Below are 22,525 nucleotides of genomic sequence, written 5' to 3' on the forward strand. Positions count from 1 at the left end.
CCTTTAACTTTACCCGCCCATTTGGCAGGACAAGGAGAGATATTCTTGGGGTGGTATATAACAACCCCTTCTACCTCTCAACTCTCTCACCACCAAGTGCCCTCTCCTCGTTTTCCTCTTGTTCTCCTATCTCTTCATTTCACCCCATTGGTGACTACCCTCCCACCAACTCCATTCTCCACTGCTTTCTCTGTTGTCTTTCCTTTTCTCACTCAACTCATCCTATCACACTCCAATCTCTCTCTCATTCCCTCTCTCCTCACTTTTCTCGTTCCATTCGGATCCCTTTTATACCGAATATAAACCCACCTCTGTACCCCGGAGTCCTCTCGGCATTTTCAACAATGTGTTGTTGAGAATTTTATGTCTCTTGCTCGGGGGAGACACGTCAAGGAACCCCTGGGTTCAATTCCGCTTGCCCTCTTTTCGCATTCAAATTTTGATTAGATTACTTAGTCAATGTGGTATTCTCCGGAAAATCCCGGTTCTGATTGTTCCCGGTTTCGGGGTACCATTGGCTTGGATTTCAGGAGAGCCTTTTTTGGGGGCTGCCACTGGCTCGCGTTTTTGCGGTGTGCCAGAAAAAAATAACCAACACTAACTTCAAATGCGAGGGAATAGTAAATTCAGTAACAAGTGCGGAAAAGTGATTTTTGGGCACATCATGATGGAATAAATAATCTCGTGTATTTGGTAAAAATAAAAAAACCCTCGAGCAGCAAAAAAAAATTTTGCAAAAAAAATCCATTCTTCGATATTCCTCATTTGGGAAGAGCTGAAAATTCCCAGAATTCTGTCAAACCAAACTAATTCACCGATAAAAAAATCTCCAAAAAATTCATGACACTTTGTCGCTGTAAAAAATTTAAAGCCAAATCTCAAACCCTTTCCCTTTTTGATCCCAACACTCAAAACTTCACCTCCACCCCCTGAAAATCCCCACCCAATTCCAGAACACTCAGCGACACCCAAATAAATCACGCAGCAATGCACATAAACAATCTGCGCGAAATTACCCACCAAATCTGCTGAATTTACCATAAAATTCCACTTTACAATAGCAGCAACGCAGAGCAAAAAAACCGCCCCAAAAACCCGAAAAAAAAAAAAAATTAAAATAAAAAATAAAAATGGACGAGAATCAGGTGCAGTCATATGGCATCATCATAGTGGGTATGGAGTATAGGTGGAGTGTTGGGTTTTGAAATCGAGTGGAGTATAAAGCGGTACTGGGACGCTAGATAGAAACTACGGGTTTGGGTGTGCCATAAACAAGTGCTTACCGCAATCTAATGCGTCTGTAATGGCTTCAAGCGCCAGTATCTCCCCCAGTGGTCCCACTTGCTCGCCCGCGATTTAATTACTATGTAAATGTCGCATTCCCCAACCTGTCCGCCAACGGCCATGGCTGTATGCCTTCCTGTGCCTCAACCCACGTTTTCCCCTTGTCTCTGCTGTCCTTCCTCACAATTCCCAACCATAACCCAAAAACCCCCCTCACACTCAACCCCCTCAACCCCCTCAACCCCCTCAATCCCTTTTGTTCCTCATCTCCTGGAACTCCAGTAGCTGTCGCCCGATGTCCTTAATTACTTTGTACGTTATTATAGCTCAAAGTTAGCTGGGGGCTACATTCGGAATTGAGAGCTCACTTCATTCTGCTTGGAGGTTTAATACCATCATGGTTTGGTGATGGGTGCAGGTATGATGGAGAATTGAAATGGTCGCGGTGAAGGTCAAGCCCGAATTTGATCGTGCGGTTTAGAAAGGTCCTGCAGTGGGGAAAGAGAAGTTGCAGTTTGAATTAGTATTTTAATCACGATTAATTTTGTTTAATCAATGAGTTTAATTATTATTGAGTTTGATTGTTAATTCAATGACTGGATGACGCATTGTTGGAAACCAAATTATAGTGCTATTTTTTTGTCCTTTTTTAAATAATTGCACATTGAGGGGATCTCTTCAATTTTTATAATAAATTTCAATGAAGACTTTGATAGAATATTTATAGTTTGGTTTAGCCCACGTTGGAAGTAGGTGAGTCTGATATTTTAGTTTGAAGCCTCAGACATGAATTCATTTGAATTTAGACAAATTTTCACTTCAAGTGCAGCGAAGTCAACAAAATTATTTAATGATGATGACAGGAACCGAAGGCCTCGACCTCTTCAGATGAGCAGCTGATCCTGAATCAGAGAACAATGAATAGAAAATAGTGGATTCAACTCCAGGATCTTCAGTAATACTTGTAAAATTTTAATCTGCTCCAGAGCACTCGACCCCTACCACGAGAAACAATGTTATCGTTCCAGTAAAGTGTACAAATGGCCAACGGGCTGTCCGCAGTTGTCCGATAATGTGGCCTCTCCTCGTAGACCATGGTGAAGCAGAAGACAGAGTGAAAGAGGAAGAGGATCCAGGGCGCCACGCGTGCACTCGGGTCAGTTTGTCAGATGGGCAATGTGTCCAGGAGTGGGTACAGGAGAAGCCACAGAATACGCGTCCCAAGGCGATTTGTCCGAGGGTTGAGGACGAAGAAAAGGAAGAAGGATAAACTTGACCAGCAATGCGTTGATGGCACTCTTGGCCACAGTGTCCACCAGATGACAACGCGATTTGATGGTAGCAATCAGCTATGATTTATTGGTAATGGTGAAATTTCAATGATTATTTTTTATCACTGGTTATTGAACGTATCAATAAACATGCGCAGAGTTTACTCTGTAGTTTCACGACCACATGGAGTTACAACGACAGAGATAAATGCTGGGAATGGAAGTGTGGAGGGTGAGAGAGAGATGACAACGGAAAACAGCAAACCCCGGGGGTTGGTGGAGCGATGGAACGAGGGCGGTTGTGAGTTATGAGTGCTCTGTGATATCAATGCATCAATTTGGCTAAACGAAGGATTAATTTAATAACAAGTCAGCATGAGAGAGGGGTTAAAAGGGGAGTGGGAAATTTTGCCAAAGCACCCTCCCCTCATCCACTCGGGATGATCTATGGAGAAGGGAAGAACTGTAAACGATATGACCAGTGTATGCGCTAACTAAATTATGCGTGTACAATTGTTCAGGAGCTTTCACGCGAAATCAACAGTCTGAAGCTAAAATCACATATTTTATCGGAACAATAATTACCGATGACTGATGAATATTTTAGGATGCATTTGCGGAAATGCTTTGCACAATCGAATTTACGAGGCGTCAATCAGTATTTGGGGAATCGATTGAGATCAAGGGGTTGATTTAAATCAGTCTGGAAACTTGAGTTCGAATGAAAAATTATGAGTACCATTGTTTAATTATTGGAGTGGATGAGAATCGAGTTGAGGGTGAAGAAGTTTCCGGTCAGGTCAATTGGCAGGCTTGAGTCAAGTTGAATTGGACTTGAGTCAAGTTAAATTGGACTTGAATCAAGTTGAATTGGACTTGAGTCAAGTTAAATTGGACTTGAGTCAAGTTGAATTAAACTTGAATCAAGTTGAATTAAACTTGAATCAAGTTGAATTAAACTTGAGTCAAGTTGAATTAAACTTGAGTCAAGCTGAACTCAACTTGAATCAACCAAATACTTACTCCATTAATGCGACTCGCTGTCATGACTCCACCATGCAATAACCAGATCCCCAGTACGATTACATCGAACTTGATTCAAAACAGCTTTCTTAGGACTTATTGAGCCGAATGTAGAAGCCCACGTAATGCCCCCGACGCTCAACATGATCGCGAACAAGAGACTGGGGATGTATATCAGTTTCATCATTCGGCGTAATGTAACTAAGCGACAACTTCTCTCGCACCCTCTATCTGTCATGCCAATTAACCGTCCCTGATCCCTCGGATGAGTGGGCTTGGAGCATCAAGTGTACGACACCTACTCACCCTACAGTATCATCCCCCATGTAGCACACACGTAAAGCCCAGAAGAGGGTTGGACTGTAGATTGCCTTTCGCCTCCTTCGTCCAAAGCATTCTCCACCCAGTACACCACATCGGCCAACCAAGGGACCTTATCACACTTTACAATTTACTATTTTGCTCACCCCATTGTCCTCCAAATGAGATATCGATGGTGGGTAGATGTTGCGGTGGTGATAAGAGTTTTAAAGTCTGTAAAAGGAATATTCGAAAGAAAAGCATTTTTGAATTGAGGGGAGTTGCTATCTACGGGTGGCTTTTAAAGTTATATTTCGATTCGGTCTTACTCAGTGATGTCCAATGGGGGCTGCTTTCACACAAAAACCGGCTCCAAACGCCATTATATCCCATATCCCTATTCCGTATATAACGTGTAGTTTATAGCATCTCCCTCGTACCGCACAACACATCACGCGTAGATATATACACTATATATCCTCGTTTGTTGTATACAATCATGGAATAGGAATGCCCACGGTTTTATCCCCGTGGCAGTATAAACATGACGGGTTTTATTGTTTGACGTTTTGTTATCTAATTGGTCGTTACTCGGCGCGCCGCGAGACTCATTTCATTTTGACCCCCCCTCCCCAGCCCCCCATCAACCCCCTCTCAAGTCACTTTGTCTCGCTCACTCTTTTCAATTTACCGTTTGCACTTTTCGTCCCTTGCGCTGGTTGAAAATACATTTTGAATTGTGGGGATGCAGGGAAATGACCGGGGATGTGGGAGTCGTATACCTTTTCAATTCGAACCTACGGGGTTATGGGCCCGCAGTGAATCCACTTCTGGTGGCCATTATTTCAGGGAAGGCAAAGTCAAAATTACACCTGTACAGTTAATAGTCCAAGGTCACGATATTTTCAGAGGTATCATCGCAAATATTAACTTAGCAGTCTTCAGTTTCAAAGTCTTCGGTCTTTGGAAAAATATAAATATATCTCAGAGCTACTATATCATTTATTTTTATAAATCTAAATATATAATTATATATTTAAGATGCATGTGGCATTACATTATTTCCGGAATCCACACGGAGAGAAATATTCAGTAAAAATTACGGAACTTTCAGTTCATTTACCGATTACGGAGTTGATTCGACAAATTTAAGTGGCGGTATTGTTATTTTTCACTGACAATTCAGATAAAAATTACGGAACACCGCGGAAAAATTCCATGACTTTAGATAAAAATTACGTGACAGTTCCGTAAAATTTCCGACAACCACATTTCGCTCCAGAATTACGGAAAATACACGTAATTTTTATTGAATATTTCTCTCAGTGCACACACACGTGTAATTAATATGTAATAAATATACATTTAGTATCGATACGTCTACACTTTATTGAATTTTTCCATTCCATCGGAATCCGCGATTTCGTTACCGTTTTCGTAACGATAGATTCAAAATGGACAACTCGCTTTCGGCCAATCCACTAACGACCTTTTGGCGTCCGGATGTCGCTCATACAGGACAAATGTCTGCATGTGTTGGTTGTAATCAACATTTCCATTAAAAGCCTGGCCAATATATCTCGTGTACTTCTGGTGGTGTTTTATTAGAAATTGGCAGGGACGTTATGGTCAAGAGTATGAATTCCCGGATGAAGGGGTTTAAGGGCCATTTTGACTCGTCGATGTTTGATCGATCTGTTATTTCTTGGGAGAATAGGTGAGATTGCCAGGCGACGTTGCCTCCTGGTGGGAATATCATGTAGGATGAGGGGGAAGAGAAAAGATGGCAAGCACCAGTGCCGTTGGTGCACGGCAATATCATAAAGTAAGTTTGTGGCGTGGATGGCCGCCGCTCGCTCCTAATGGACAATAACTGCGATATACTGCTTCATCCAGACACCCCCTGGAACAGACGACTTCTCCCTCCTTATTTCTAACCCTGTCTCCGACCCATCCCTCACCTCTTCCGGGGTTTTGGCAACCTCCTGGGAAAATTAAGATGCCGGCATTATTAAAATTGTGTAACTCAGATGACGTGATTATCACGGATTTCGCTGTGGAGTCGGTGGAAGACATCATAGCAATGGCGGAGGTGATGAGATTGAAGCTATCATTTTCATCTGATTATAGGCCAACGAGAATTCAGACTCATGTTTTTAAAAAAAAATTTCGTCTTCATCTTGTCGTCAACTACCGCGAAATTTCGCTAATTTCATTAACTACGCAATGAAGATGTGATGAAGATGCGGTTCATTGTGATGTAGAGTAAAAATAGTTTATCATCTATAAATAATAAATATTGTAACGTAAAAGTCAACAGGAAATTAATTGGATGAGTAATAATCTGTCTGATTATAATCAGATAATTTCAAAGTGTAATCTTTGGCGTAATCTTTGGTGTAATCTTTGGTGTAATCTTTGGTGTAATCTTTGTTGTTTTTATGTAAGAAATTTTAAGTTTGATGAAGATTTTCTGTTTTTTGACCGGAAGTCTAAAAAATAAAGCGGATGGAGCCCCACCCACGGGAGCTTTTCTGCATGCGGCACGCTAACACCGTGTGTTCAATGGTGCTCGGCATCACCCACAGGAGGAGAGGGTATCCAGAAATCGCGAAGCAATATTTTACATAGGATTGGGGTTGAACCCGGCGGGCATCGACGTTTGATATTTTTATGCGGTGGCGCCACTATGCGCCACGCGAACAGAAACAGGAGGACAAAAGCCCAGTGTGTACCACCCACTCTGAGATTTACGAGGCAGATATGTGATCACAAAATGGCCGACACTAAATCAAATATGGTGCATCGGAAAACATCCGCGGGCATTATTATTGGGACTTTTATTGGATATTCCCGATGGCAATAAAGCAAAACGCGTGACGTTATTTTAGGACCATGTCCGGGTACATCCATCTTCTTTTTCTGGGCTCGGCCCGACAACATCACTCACTAAAAGTATCGGCATTTTAACCTGATATCTGTGCAATGGAAAATGGGAAATCCCATCTTTTGGATTTATGATGCGGCTTGAGGGTCGCAGGTCTTGATGATTCTGGACTTGTAGAAGTCTTAGGTGAAGACTCATTTGAAGTGATTGCGAGATCTTTTAACATTTTTAATATAAGACTGGACTTCTACTTCGGATTCAAATGCTGACGTGACAGTTTCCGATGTTTCAAGTCACGACTTCGCGACTTCGCGACTCAACTTGAGATTTTTCCGGCATTAAAGTTTCCAACATTACGAGATTTTAATGAAAATTGGGACTGATGAATATCCTGAGGACATTATAATTATAATAAAAATTTTCCGTTTCAGTCGTTCCCCTCACGTCAGGGGAAAATTCGTAAAGATTGATAATCTGAAAAGACGTAAAATCACTCATTCTTAACGGTTTATTTATATTTCTTTCTGTATGGCTTTACAGCCGAGGTTTACAGAAGAGATTTTTTACTGATTCCTCGAATGACCTTTAGGCACTCGTCACAGGAATGCAGAGATTCAGCTGCTCCCAAACCTGATGAAGAGGATGACAAAAACTTGACGAAATGACGGAAGTATTTTTTCTCGCTGGCAACCAATTGCAATCAAGACGGATGAATTTTTATTCTGTTTACAGAGTAAACAGGGGACTGAGAAAAAAATAGGATATGTTGGCTGGAGAATGCTGTTGGATACGGTATCCGTGTCACACTGTAATGCCCTCCGGGGGCCCTGTTGTTTCAGACAACAGAGTTTGGAACCGGATTCTCGTAAGAATCTCAATGAATTCTTCGGATATGTGCCGGGCTTTCTGTTTTACAGGTGTCTCTCCTATACACTCCTTGTGTTTCATCGGCTTTTCTGTATTTTTCTTTCCTACAATAATACCTTAGGCTACGAAATACATATCCGCCATCAAACGACTGATTTTTTTGTTACAAACTAAAAAAAATACAGACCTATTCCTTCATCGCGAACGAGAATTCATTCCTTTTTCCGTTTTTCCTTTGGATTTAAAAAATCTTCATGTAGCTAAATATTTCTGAGAGATTATAAAACAACGTATATATATTAAAATATTTGCCAATATATATAATAATATGTATAAATAATTAAAAATTATATTATCGAGAATTTCCGACGGATTTGAGGCCAAATGAAAAATTGATAGTAATTAAAAAGGTAATCACATTAAATCATTCATCATGACGAATGAAAAAAAATTTTCTTGTGGAGGTGAACCAAAAGGGTGTGAGAAGCTATTAATAAAAAATTCATTTGACCCGTCGTAAGCCCTAAACAACCGAAAATGGTGAACCATGATTTTAATCCTCTCCTTTGTGAGATGTTCTTCTCCGCCTTCTCAAACGGCACCGGAAATACATTTGGATTCTCAACAATCACCGCATCAGGTATTCCTCGTTCATTCATTCTCACAACAAACATTTGAAAGAAGTCAAAAATAACTATCGTCGACTGGTTGAATATTCCTCTCATTCAATATAACACGGACACCCCAACCGGTCTGGCAATAGAGGGTGCATTATAACGATTTATGATCCACAAATAAACCCTTGCATTGAGATACTTGCTAATGCTACCTACAGACTCATTCTATTATATTTATTTTTTACCTCTCAAGGTGTCTATAACAGCCGGAAAAAAGATTATGTCGATGCCCATAAATTCGAAATTCTCCTGGGTCCTATCGTTTGTCTATTTATCGGTTTATGGATTTATCATAAATTCATTGAGTCGATTGATGAAACGACTTGCGTTTGAATTCGAGAATCCTATAAAAATTATTGCTCAACAAATTCACATGAATTATTATTTAAAAAGAGAGAATTTCAAAAAGACATAACATTTATTCAAATAATCTCATGCAAGAAATAATATAATAATATAATAATAATAATAATAATAATAAGATTGACATGTCCGTGAATAAGACGAATAAACAAATTAAGGAAAAATAAAGTGAAGGAAAAATGAATAAAAAAGATAAAACCATCAGTGCGATAAAATGCCTTTTTCTCACGGAATCCATTCATCTCCCCAATAAATCATTTTCCACCCTATTTACCCAAATGCACATGCCACCCACCCTCCCCCCACCCCCACCGGCTGTACCCCAAAAAAAAATAATAATAATCAACGACAAACGACAGGATAATTGGCGATGATCCCAGGACACGCTCCTGAGCTTTTTAATAACAATAATGAAGGAGGAGAGTGTCAAGCCGTTGAAAATGGCTTTTTTAGTCTTGGATATACGAAAGTCGTTGTCGCCCTTCTCGCATCACCTTCCTTTATCCTCGAAAGAAATAAAATCCTCTTGGGGGGGGGTGAGAGAGAGGAGATGTTGGAGAGTCGTAAGAGGTACGGATGATTAATATCCAGCCGACAGTTTGTGAAGCGGACGGCCAATAAACGGGATAAAAATACTCGTGAAAAATAGCGCGCTCATTAGGGGTACAGTCACATCTGTGACTCTCTGCGCGAATTCTCCCCCTTTTTCCCCCTCATCACCCCATTTCTCCCTTTTCTCCCTTTTCTCCCTTTTTCACCCATTGCACCGCTCTCTTTCTCCCTTCTCTCCCTTCTCTCCCTTCTCTCCCTTCTCTCCCCCTCCTTTCATTTTCCATCTCAACAGGGTGATGAGGGGGAGGGAGGCAGGGGGGACAGGGGGGCAGGGGGATAGGAGGGTTCACAGTTAGTGGAGACGCGCAGAGGTAAATGGTTGGATTTGAAATATATATATATCATCTGAAGAGAGGAAAACGAAAGAAGAATCGTGGAAAGGGGGTGGAATGGGGGTGGATGGGGCGCAGGGGGAGGTATGGGGTGGTTGAGGGGTGGACCCAGATTTATGAAAGTAATCACAGATTATTTTAATATTCCGATGGGTGCGCCTGCCATTCGTTCGTTGTCTTGCAAACGTGGCCCGTTCACTGAAAACCCTTAACCCCCCCCCCCTCCCCCCCCATTCAAACGCCCACCCACCCCCTCTTAAGTTGCCCCCCTGGTGTTCACTCTTTTTTATATTGCTATCCGATGAAATCCGTATCCCGGACGACGAGGACGAGATCGGAATGATGAGGGATATATTTGATGGTGAAATTTTTACAAGTCCGGGAATTCGAGGTGCACCCCTGATTTTTTAAATAATTTATTAACTATTTGATTGTAAACCGAGGGTTGAAAATATTTCTGAGGCTATTGAAATTATAGATGATTTTGGAAATAACGGGAATTGATTTAGAAAAATTAAATAAAATTAAATTAAATGTTTATTTTATTTTTTTTTTATTTAAGTTCGATGGATTGATTAGATTCTGGTGAGTTCCGATTAATTGGTAATTCGAGAATTATTATCAGTCAGTGGTCTTTTGAATTGAGCCGTTGGTATCGCTCTCACTCAATATCAGTCAAAATCCAGCTGAGAGGATTGATAAGATAACGCGATTAATCCTTCTGGGATTACACCGACACCATTGGACAGATGCTATCCCGGAATAATTCAAAATGATAATGATGTTTAGAAAATTCAAATACGAGAATAATTCCATGGCGAGAAGAAGCATTTGAAAAGATTTCACACTGATCCGCGCGATGATTATCACCCCCAACAAAGCACCCCTGAAAAAAACCACCCTATAAGTGTGCCTCAGGTGGCAGCTTGGAGATCCTCTCGCTTAACAGTACCAGTTTTCCCTGGTAAACACGTCTTATCCCCTTGTCTCCGATGATACTTTTGTTATTCAGAATACCGTCAAACGATTGCACACGATTTTTCTCTTTTCAGATGAGGAAAACAGGATTTTAGCCTGATATATCTCACAGGATCGAAAATTTTATTCTCAAGGGGAAGAAATGGGTCATGGCATGTCGGTAAAATATCAGGGGAACATGAAAATCGAGGAGGTATTCACTGAGTTTTGATAATTCGAAATTTTTACGAATATATCAGGGGAATATGAAAATCGAGAAGGTATTCACTGAAATTTGAAAATTCGAAATTTTCAAAAAAATATCAGGGGAGCATGAAAATCGAGGAGGTATTCACTGAAATTGAAAAATTTTAAATTCTCAAAAAATTATCAGGGAAGCATGAAAATGGAGGAGGTATTCATTGAAATTTGAAAATTCGAAATTTTTGAAAAAGTATCAGGGGAGCGTGAAAATCAAGAAGGTATTCACTGAAATTGAAAAATTCAAAATTTTTAAAAAAGTATCAGGGGTGCATGAAAATGGAGGAGGTATTCACTAAAATTGAAAAATTCGAAATTTTCCAAAAAATATCAGGGGTGCATGAAAATGGAGGAGGTATTCACTGAAATTAAAAAATTCAAAATTTTCAAAAAAGTATCAGGGGTGCATGAAAATGGAGGAGGTATTCACAGAAATTGAAAAATTCAAAATTTTCAAAAAAGTATCAGGGGACCATGAAAATCGAAGAGGTATTCACTAACACCTGAAAATTAAATAATTTACTTAATTTATGTATGGAATTAAGTATTTTACAATGACGTCGGGGCAGGAATGTCTTCGAACCCAAAATCTGAGAATTCAACCCGCAGAATTACGAACCGTCAATGATTATCCCGATGAATTCCTGTCGGCGGCTTGAAACGCTGATTTCCCGCGCCGAAAAATAAACGAACAAACAGGGATTTGAGTCTGATAAATCCAAGGGGATGATGCACGCCAATGAAGCTCGTTGACATCCTTGAAAAATCTCTAAGAACGTGAAAATTGTGACTTTTTAAACTGTCATTGTGAATTTCCTTTGTCGAAGCGACTCGTCGTATAAATCCCACGGATAACTTGACCGGACGTGACTCCCCGACGTCGTGTATTTAGTAGTAAAGAGAGAGAATTCCTGGATAAAGACCCATTTCATGAATGAGCCCCGAGGAAGGTGAAATCCCGTTGAAAATATGCAGTCGGACAGGTGCGCCACCCCCGAAAAATAGTGATCCCTTTGTCGGATTGACTCCAGTCACCGCCTGGAGTTTCATTCATAAAATAGCTACTACGTTCTCATTCATAATGTTCTCCTCGAGCATTAATCCCGTTTTACTATTCAGTCTTGTCGAGAATTTCGTACAGTATCTAGTGGGTTAGGACACCCCGGGGTGACTCCATAGGGCGTTACAAACCCACTTTAACGGGTAAATTGTGACCTCGGGGGTGATAACGATTACGATTGAAGGTACCAGGCACTAGGTGAAGGTGAATCCACGGGGAATCCCTGTTTTAACACACCAACTAATCAATCGCCGCCATTTATTGTTTCCCTGAAAGAAAAATTATTCCCAACAATTATCTAAAGAAATATTATTCCAAAATATAAAATTAATGAATAAACAACAAACAATTCAATAAATTATCATGATATTATTCATAATAACGAATATATTGAGGATTATTATTATTAATTATTATTGATTATACTTTGACAATTGAAATTGATTGGATGATGAATTTATCTCCTGGATGACGAAAAAAATAATGAGACGTGAATTATAAAATGGTTTATTACCTGTCAATTTTATTCGATGATAGTGCATTTATTTTTTTTTATATAATATAAAACCGAAAAGAGGGTTTACTCTGGAGTCTGACGAATTGGATACAGAGAAATGAGAGAAATGAGAGGAACGAATGGGAGAATTTTCTAAATGTCATCTATCCGTATCCAAGATACGGGCAAGCGGTAATAACTGGAAAACCGTACAGTAATAATGTAATATATGTCGTGTGATCGATGGGGAGTGATTGAGTCGTAATATCGGTGGCCGACACTCAGGTTTATATATATTATATATATATAGATATCGTGTTGCCATCTGGCGCGTGGCCTTCTGTTATTGCATGTAGGTAAACGTATATATCGGATCAATTCATTATAGCACATGAGCAAACTAATATAATAAGCTCTGATACATTTCAACTGATCCCGTAATTTCCGATAATCGTTACCTCTGATTTTTGCATGGAAATATTTTGCGCGTTGGGTTTACCGCGGGGATTCCCCCAGCTAAAGAAAAAAATTATTTATCAATTTTAAAGGTCCCAGCACTTTCTTTAATGAATAATAAAGCAATCCCTTTTTTTTTAATTCCTTCTACAATTTTCTATTGCGAATTCACCCTTCGTGAAGGAAGGCACCATTTTTGGAGGTCTCCGATTTTTTTTTTAATTTTGAAATTAATTTCAAAGTTTTTTATTTTAATATTTTTTAGATTCATTTGTTAAAATTTGAAATTGTGAGGTTTCACTTATTGCAATTTTATATAATTTTGAAGATCCAGTTATTTCTGGATGTTTTTAATTTTTATAAACAAATCGAATGACTGGAATTTCGAAAAACCGGATTTTAACACATTTCACTAGAATCATTATCAAATAAATAACCTACTCAACAAAAATGGTAAAATTCGGGTGATCCCACCCCTCGTCTCTTAAATTACCATTCTTCCCTTGATCCAATTAATTTTCCAATACCCCAGGTTGATGCCCCTCTCCAACAGGACTCCTCCATATCAATTTGTCAATGACGATAAATAATTATCGAAGGATAAAAGGAGTTCGAGTGAAAAGGCCCAGTAATTTCCATAATTTTTTACGTTTCGCTGAGCGGTGCGTATATTTCATGCTCCATATACCGTTATTTGCTCATTCACCTTTTCATTATATTATTCCAGTCAATATAAAAAGCAAACACACCAAGGTGGAGAAGTATCAAAGAGACAGGAGTCAACCAAAAAAAAAAAAGGATGAGGGGTGCTGGTTAATGGGTGAGTTTACGCTGCTGTAAGCAACCTATGGAGTCACATCAGAGTAGTTCCAACAACTACGTGACCCTGACAATAGTCCTGGACATACAGCTGCCGAATACGATGCCATTGGGGTACATCCACGTTCATACCTAAAACATGTCGCCTTTCCATTCAAACGCACATCGCACACTATAAATCCATTCGAGCCATTTGTCTATCTTTTCACCTTTTTTCGCCATCTAAAAAGATATTACATCATTATATTAACGAGTCATTCAATCGAGTGTTCCGGGGCACGTGGAGTCTCCAATCCACGGGGATGATTAATGCTCTGTTCCTTGGAACCCATTTTTTATTTATTTATCACTATTTTCGCGAAGAATGAATCATTAAAAAATTTACAATTCCTATTGAAACTTCAGATTATTATTAATCCCATTAAATTTATGTCTGAAATTGGAGTCAATAGGAAAAATTTCCTATTGTCACGTATTTTAGTTGACAATTGGGGAGTGGGTGGAAAAAAAATTGAATAATATTTTAATAATTAATCTAGCTGGAAGTCAATGATGATGATGAGTGGAATAATTGAAAATTTTGATGGAAACTATGATTTTTATTATAATAATCTTCGAGGAGATGATATTAAAACCTGAAAGGGGGTGAGATGGGTTTTCTCAACGGTTGCATAAAAAATTGGGGCTCACACAGTGCATAATAAATTATGGAGGGAAACGGGTAGTAATAATGTGGCAAACGGCGTTAAATATGGTTGGTTGTGACAGAGTTAATAGGGTAGGTGGGACCTTGTTACTGGGTTTTATAAAGGCACCTTGGAGGACCCTATTATATCTTCGGTACAATAAGCCCTTCGATTTTATTTACGATGATAAATTGTTCATGCTTAAGAGTTACAAATGAAACCGTCTGAGTACCATTCATGGAATAAGGGCACACGACAATCAATAATTGTTATAATCATGGAATTCCTCATTAAATTATTAATTCGCCTAAAAGAATTCTATCTTCTGAATTTTTAATGCAATTTAACCAATCGAATTCCACAAACTTTTTTCGAATTTTCGAATTTTCTCTTGAATATTTTCAAGAGAAATTTCGGATTGACCCAAAAAAAAACATTTCCACCGGATTCACTAGATTTTTTATTCCATTTTTTTTGGGGCTGTGATTGAATAAATATGAAGAAAAAAAATACTGGAGTAACGGAAGTGGAGAATCTTGGGAGTAATAAAAATAATAATATTCAGAATTTATTCAAAAGGCTGTTCGATATCGTTGTGAATTTAATTCGAGTAATTATGCATTCTCATAATAACCAGAAGTACATAGCTCCCACAACTGGCAAGGTAATAAACTCTCGTTATGTTTTCGTCCCCGTGGCTTTAAAAGCACAACCACTTCTCCCCTTTTATCATTCACGAAAACCGGCTTTCTAACTGGTGTATAAGTGCTCAACTGCCTTTGAAATTCATCGGTTATATTGGGGTATATCACGTAGAATAACACGGCAATAATTATTTGACGAGATAATTTAAAGCCAATAAAGAGACGGCTCGCATGTGATTTATCCCTCGTCCTCTGGAATTTATTTACCATTAATTCTCCGATTCTTATTCCCCCAGGACAACTCGAAATATTTTTATTCCAAGAATTTCAAGAACAATCTTTTGAAATTGGGGGCTGATTTTTTGAATATCCCCCCATCTGTGTCCTGTACCGGGAATTTTTGAATTTTATTTTCGAACCCAAAAAAATTGTCGGTAAAATCGGCCATTCTTTTATCTACAGCTGTTTCGTGGTTTTTAACGATTTGGCGGGAAATTCATGTCCGCCATTTTCTGTTACTGGAAGATATAGTCGATATAGTCTATCCCCCCACGTAATGTGATATATTTCTTTCTGTAACTGTTAACTCACCGGTTCTGGTTCGATTTTGTGATTTTTCAGAAGAAAATTTAATGTCCACTGGTGGATTTTTATTTATTCAGGAAAATGGCGGATGCGGGTCAAAGAACCAGCAACAGTGACAGATTCAAAATTCTCGTGGCCACTGACTGTCATTTGGGTTATGAAGTGAAAACAAAGAGAGGTGAAATATTTAGAAAATCAAAACAAAGATATCAATAAATTGAATAAAAAAAGTATTTCGTTTCAAGATTCATTTCGACAATTGAAACACGTGTCAGGTGTTCAATATTAATTCATACCATTATTAATTAGATTGGTGTACGTTTCTAATTAAAAAAAACAATCAAATCTTCGAAATTATAATGAATTATTCTCGATGTGGGTAATTCCCAGTGTGGAGACTGAGTTATTGGGATAATCAAGGAAAGAACTTTTTTTTTCAGCCCAAGACTCAGACAGTATTATCACATTCGAGGAGATTCTGAAAACTGCTCAAGAGAGGGATGTAGATTTTATTCTTCTAGCTGGGGACATGTTCCACGACCCCAAACCTTCACAGCGGATTATCCTCGAGAGTTTGAATTTGTTAAAGAAATATTGCGCTGGAAAAAGAGCGATACCTTTCGAGCTCCTCAGCAATCCCAAGGATATCTTCCCCAATAAAATGGTGAATTATGAAGATGAGAACATGAATATCAGTATTCCAGTATTTTCTATTCATGGAAATCACGATAATCCGAATTTCGAGTCGACAGGAACCCTGGATTTGCTGATGGCGTCAGGGCTGGTGAATTATTTCGGAAAATGGAGCAATCTGCAACAAATAAAAGTAACTCCAATGATATTCCAGAAGGGAGAGACTCTCGTTGCTATTTATGGTGTGGGTTATCTCTCGGAGCAGAGGCTTTCCAGGCTCTTCCGCGAGGGACAGGTGCATTTTCTCCGGCCCTCAAACATTGGCAAGTGCTTCAACATTCTAGTCCTCCACCAGAATCGTGCAAGACACTCGGAGAACGACTACATCGAGGAGAATCGCTTTCCCCCCTGGTTCGACCTGATAATCTGGGGGCACGAGCATGAGTGCAGAATATCCCCAGAAGTAATTCAGTGTCGTGAAGGCAGTACTTACGATATTTGCCAACCAGGAAGTTCTGTGGCGACTTCCCTCAGCGAGGGTGAGTCAGTGCCCAAGCACGTGGGACTCCTCCTCATCCAGGGCGAAAACTACAGGATGAGGTCAATTAAATTAAAAACAGTGAGGCCCTTCTTCTTCGGGAACATATCCCTCTCGGAGATAATGGAGAAGGGCTACTGCGACTACTCACCCGAGGGGATCGTCGAGTACATCGACGACTACATCAAGAACACAGCCATTCCTGCAGGCAAGAAGATGCTGTCTGGGCACGAGGACCAGCCGAAGCGACCTCTCATTCGTTTGAGAATTTTCTACACCAAGGAATATCAGAATCTTGACACTTCCCATCTCTCCCACAAATACAACGACCTCGTGGCCAATCCTGGGGATATGCTAATCTTCAAAAAAGAGAAAGCCCCTGGTGAGAAGAAGGTGAAAAACGATCACTTTGCGGATCTCACTGAGGACATCGCCGAGTGCTTCAGGCATGACACAGACGATCCCCAGGAGTGGACCAAGACTGTTCAGAGTGGAATCACAAAATTCTTCGAGCAGAACGATTATCAACTCCAGGTGATGTCTCTCGCTGGAATCAACGAGGCCGTTCATCGATGTGTTGTTTCTGGGGACAGCGATGCCTTCGCCCAGGTCATGGAGCACCAGATCAAGAAGAGTATCGATTATCTGATGACGAAGGACGGTGAGGCCAATGCTGAGAGTGTCCTTGCACAGTTGCAGATGTATAGAGCGGAGAGGAAGATGAAGGATGAGGAGGACGAGGAGCTCAAAGAGGTCCAGGACATGCTGAACAATCCTGCACAGAGAAGTGTACCAGCGGCCAAAGCTGTTGACGTCAGTCCTGATGATGGATCAAGCACTGCCCCTGCGAGAGGTCATAGTCGAGGAAAGAGCACTACTGCTAAGACTCCCAGGGCTTCCTCCAGGGGCAGAGGAACTCGTGGTAGGGGAAGAGGAATGGCTACACTTGATTCCATAATTGTTCGACATCCCACTCCTATTGACAAGGATGACTCCGGGGATGATGTGAGTTTCTGGGTTCTGCTCGTATCAAAAATTTTTAAGACTTCCGGGAATTCATTTATTCGTCTTCTATTCTCTTATTTTATTCCACTATTTATGGAATAAAAGAGAATAGTCCATCGATTATTAATGAGGGTAAAATTTGATGTTCATTCCAGATAACTGCGTTCAAGCGATTTGCTGCTCCCTCGAGTCAACGAGCGAATCCTAACACTCAAACCACGAAGAGTCAGAAAAAGCCGCTTTACATTGATAGCTCAGATTCTGAGTAAATATTTACGTTTCTACTTTGATTGAAGACGTCGGAGATTATATTTTAGAGTTGTTTTGTCACGTTGATGAATACACAGAAGTTTAAAAGGCGATTTGTAAACACTACAAATATATAAAACGGTATTTTTTCATAATAAAAATTGAAAGCTTTCAATTTTTAAGTTTTCCATAGGCTGTGGGAGGGATTTAAAGGGAAATTCAAGGCAACAGTTAAACTGAAGAGTTTTCTAATTCCAATAAATAATAAAGAATGACGATATTTTTAGCAATTAACAATCTCCATTTGTTCCAGTTAATTGAGAATATTCAATAGTATATACTATATCTCCTTGAAATCAGAGATAAACCCTTGAAATTCCCAGGCAGTTCTCTCCCAATAAAAAAAATTCATTGTGCAATAACTCCAATTAGTTCTTATCCAGTGACTATACAGTGACCCCAACCTCTCCCAGAATTTCCGAGAGCCTCTCCAGGTGTTTGCTCATGGATGTGTATCCCTCCCTGCTCCTGGCGATGAGCTGAAAGGCATTGATATACTCCAACTCCGAAAACCGAGGCCCATTCTCCAGGACACTATTCAAGATATCCTCAGGAGTCTCATAAAACATCTCAAAATACTGCCTGGCATAATCCAACGCAAGTTCCCTAGTCATCGTGATATTCGTAAGTGTCTGCTGGAGAGTGAATACATTCCTGCACATCCTCTGAATTCCACTCTTATCAATTCTCTCGATGTACTGCGCCGAGGTGATAAGAATTTTTGCAATGAGATGACCAAGACCCTCAAAAATATATTTCGTCTTCTTCTGATGAAGAGTAGACTGCAGTGCCTCATCAATATTCTGCAAAACTCTGCTCAACTCCTCCACCCTGGGATCGGCCTCCTGGGGATCCTTGACACCACCACAGAGATGACTGTACTCCCCTCTGGGTAACAAATAATGAAAGCACTGCACCCTGACCTCTAGGTGCAAAACAAGAATACAAGTGTTGGCAAGTTCTTCGAATTCTCCAGCCACTTGCTCCAAAGACTCCACTAACGAGTCTGACACCCTGGGTAAACCCCCAAGTTCTCCACCCTTCGCTTGACTCAATTCAGCGACTAATGATCTAATTGACAATGAGAACCACTCAACGCTCTCCTGAATCAGTGCCAGACACTTGAGCTGTCCAACGTCAGACAAAATCTCATGGGCATTGATGCCCCCCTCTCCCAGGGTACTTGCGAGTATCTCAGCTTCCCTCAAGTTCCTCTGCCTGATCTCCTCTGGGCTCTCCTCCTCCTGTGTCTCCTGTCTCCTCATCGTCCACCTTCCTCTCCCCTTTCTCGCTACATCGCTCTTCATATTGTCCCAGTTGGGTAGAGACTTGATGAATCTGCTGATGTCGTCGTCCTTGAGCCAAGCAGCGGAGCAAATTCTTTTGTCCTCGCTGTCAGGCTGGATGATGCCCCTATAGGCGCCCTGACAGGTCTCCCTGTAGTTATGGAGTACATTGAGGGCTAGAGTGCAGAAGTGCTCAGCCTGAAGGGGAAGGGAGATCATGAGGGACCTCAGCTCAGAGACACATCTCTCAACTTGGACAGTGCTGATGAGAAGAGGTCTCGTCAATCCAAGCTCCTTCATGACCTCAGGAGGAGTTGTGGCTGTCCAGGCATCTGATCCCTTGGTCGCTGCATCAATTATCGTCGCCACCATAACGTGGTGACGCCCGAGGAAGACTTCCTTGACGTAATCAGCGATGAAGCTGTTCAGAGTGCAGGGGCAGTTCGGCTTGGAGTCGAGGGCTCTCTCAATTTCCTCTATGAACTGCATCATTGGACGAAAAATAATGGTAATATTCTTGGGGTTCGGCTCGCAAACTAATCTCCGCTGAGAGAGATTGCTCTCACGATTCAGATTGCCATACCTCTGATCTTTCAAGTAATTATTGAGGGTTTTTGGGTGTGAAGAGGACTCAAACTTGAAGAGTGATCTCCTCATGGGCTTTTGGAGTCTTCTCTTGGAGAAATACGTATTGATGTCAACAGCTCCTTCCTCCAGGGTGGTTGACTGGAATGGACCATCCACGATATTCTGAATGTCCAAGAATTCAGTCAAAAGCATCTGGAGAACTGCCTGTATTTTACTCCAGACGTCTGGCATCTCGTACAGACGTACATCGAGATTATATTTCTTGCAGACGTGGGAGAAGCTCCTCAGGGCCGTTCCATGGGCAGCTACCACCGATCGAAACTGCTCGAAGACCGTCTGCAGGAGCTCCACGAGGGACTGATTATCGTCGTCCGTTGGCTCGATTATTTCATTCGTTTCAGCTGTCTTTGGAGGATTCTTCGAGTTTTTCCTTATCTGCTCTGAGGTCCTGGAGATGATATTCAATAGCTCTGACTGCATCTGGGCCTTGATAGCCTCCACTGCCTCAGGAATATTATTAAGAAGAGCCAGACACTGAATTATTATCGCAATAAAGTGTTCGGAGTTGTCCTCTGGGTTGGTGTTTTCGTCCTCTGTGATGTTTGTGAGGTCCTCGAGGTTGAGGTTCGATCGAGAGGATGTGGGGTAATTAACCTCCAGGAGTGATCGTTTAACTTTATTACCTCGTGAGCCCCGGCTCTCGTTTCCACGCTGAAAGTCTCGTCCCGAGCCCTGACGCCTCAGCAAAACCTCTCGAGTGGTTTCCAGATACAGGTGACGTGTCAGCTCCTCCAGGAGCTTCTGCTGGAGCTGCTGTTTCTTCGTCTCGAGCTCAAGGCGGACCTCTCGGAGAGCCTCCACTCCCTCCAGACTTCCATCACCCATTGACAGGGCGGAGACGAGGAGTTGAGTAGCGTGAAGGTACAGCTTTTTATTCAGATAGTGGGAGAGACGAGAGGGCACCTCTCGCAGCTGATCTATCTCGTTGAGCAGCTGGAGGACGTGCTTGTGCTCCACTCCCTCCAGCCACAATTTCATCAGCTCTTCTCTTCGGCAACGCAATAACTGCTTGCAGGCATTCAGGTTCTCTTTCACTGCGTGGATCTTCTCCCGTGAACCTGTCACTCGCTCTGACAGATTACTGAAGATCTTCATTACCTCTGTCAAGTCCTGGTCGTGCAGGGAGACCAGTTCGTCCAGGCGTTGATCACTCCGTTTGTACTCTTTCTCAAGTTTTGCTTTTTCCACTTCTCGTTGCTCATTCGTTTCGGAAGCTGAGAGTGCTCGGATCACTGAGATGAGGAGACCGCTCTAAAAATATTCAGGATTAATACAATTAAACAAAAGTCTAGAAAAAATATCAATTCTGTCAAATAATATATGTATGACAGCTGAAAAAAAATTAAAATTGAAATTTAAACAGTAAAAGGAAGAAGTGGACGAAATAAATAACAAATTATTCAGTTTCTGCAATTCATGAGAAAATTCATAATCTCAATTGTTGTTACTTAGTCGCAGATAATCGCACATGATGTGGAAAATTGAAATTTCCATGTTTTTAAAAATAATAATAAATCATCGATTATTGGAGCGAAGGGGTAACCTCTACTATTTATTAAATAATTTTTTTTCGTTAATGCTGGTGTTTTAAATCGACTCACAGTTTCTTTCGTGGGTTTTATACCACGCGGTGGTTTTATTGGCGGTGCAATTGACATTGTTGTCCTCTAATTTTGATATAACTGTGCAGAAAACACTGAGTGAACTGTCAAATGACAGGGGGAGGCAAAGAGGATTGAAAAAAAAAGGGGGTTGAGTGACCCCAGCGGCATCGTAGTACTGCACCCCAAGAAAGGGAGGGCGCCACACGTAATGCTGGGGTGTCCATCAAGTCGACGGGGTGAATTTTGATTTCTGCTGTACGAATGCTTTTTGTTTTTCATTTGTTTAACTGAAATTTAGCCGACTGTCGAACGTACGGAAGGGGGAAACCACATCTTGTGGAATTTCAATGGAAAAAATTATTCAATGTATTGAATATATACCACTAATGAATTTATGTTTTTAAATGGGCCCGTTGTCCTAGCGGTAACGTGCTCGGCTGGCACGCCGGCGGCCCGGGTTCAATCCCGGCATTATTCATTTTTTTTTTTTTTAATAATTCCAATTTTTTTTTTTGTTAACGGCAAATCAATCGAAATATCGTTTAAAAACTGAATATTTGATAATCGAGAAGATATCCAGTGAAATTGAAAAATTAGCAATTTTTTTAAACAATACTTTTGCAAAATATATACTCCTAATAAAATTAAAAAATTGTAATAATGCGTTATCCTAGCGGTAACGTGCTCGGCTAGTACGCCGACGGCCCAGGTTCGATCCCGCCGTCATTCATTTTTTTTTTTAAATAATTCCCATTTTTTCTTTTGTAAATGGCTAATCAATCGAAATATTGGTGAAAAACTGAATAGCTCCTCGATTGTCATGTTCTCCTGATACTTTTTCAAAAATTTCGAATTTTTCACTATCAGTGAAAATTTCAGTGAATAACTCCTCGATTGTCATGTTACCCTGATACTTTTTCAA

At 40.6% G+C, this 22,525-nt stretch overlaps 2 protein-coding genes across 2 annotated transcripts; one reads left to right on the forward strand and one right to left on the reverse strand.

Moving 5' to 3' along the window:
* Positions 1-15,526: 15,526 nt before the first annotated feature.
* mre11 (double strand break repair nuclease mre11) lies at positions 15,527-18,180 on the forward strand. The gene is made up of 3 exons (XM_011310153.1): positions 15,527-15,758; positions 16,021-17,756; positions 17,912-18,180. Exons 1-3 carry the CDS (start codon positions 15,662-15,664, stop codon positions 18,023-18,025), a joined length of 1,947 nt encoding a protein of 648 aa, XP_011308455.1. The 5' UTR covers positions 15,527-15,661; the 3' UTR covers positions 18,026-18,180.
* Positions 18,181-18,236: 56 nt separating this feature from the next.
* On the reverse strand, positions 18,237-21,738 carry Sec8 (Secretory 8). Its single transcript, XM_011310138.1, has 2 exons — positions 21,601-21,738; positions 18,237-21,250 (listed from the first exon to the last, which is right to left on the reverse strand). Exons 1-2 carry the CDS (start codon positions 21,655-21,657, stop codon positions 18,452-18,454), a joined length of 2,856 nt encoding a protein of 951 aa, XP_011308440.1. The 5' UTR covers positions 21,658-21,738; the 3' UTR covers positions 18,237-18,451.
* Positions 21,739-22,525: the final 787 nt, after the last annotated feature.

Source organism: Fopius arisanus, unplaced genomic scaffold (assembly GCF_000806365.1).
Source record: "Fopius arisanus strain USDA-PBARC FA_bdor unplaced genomic scaffold, ASM80636v1 scaffold00003, whole genome shotgun sequence".
In the NCBI taxonomy this organism is placed as follows: Eukaryota; Metazoa; Arthropoda; class Insecta; order Hymenoptera; family Braconidae; genus Fopius; species Fopius arisanus.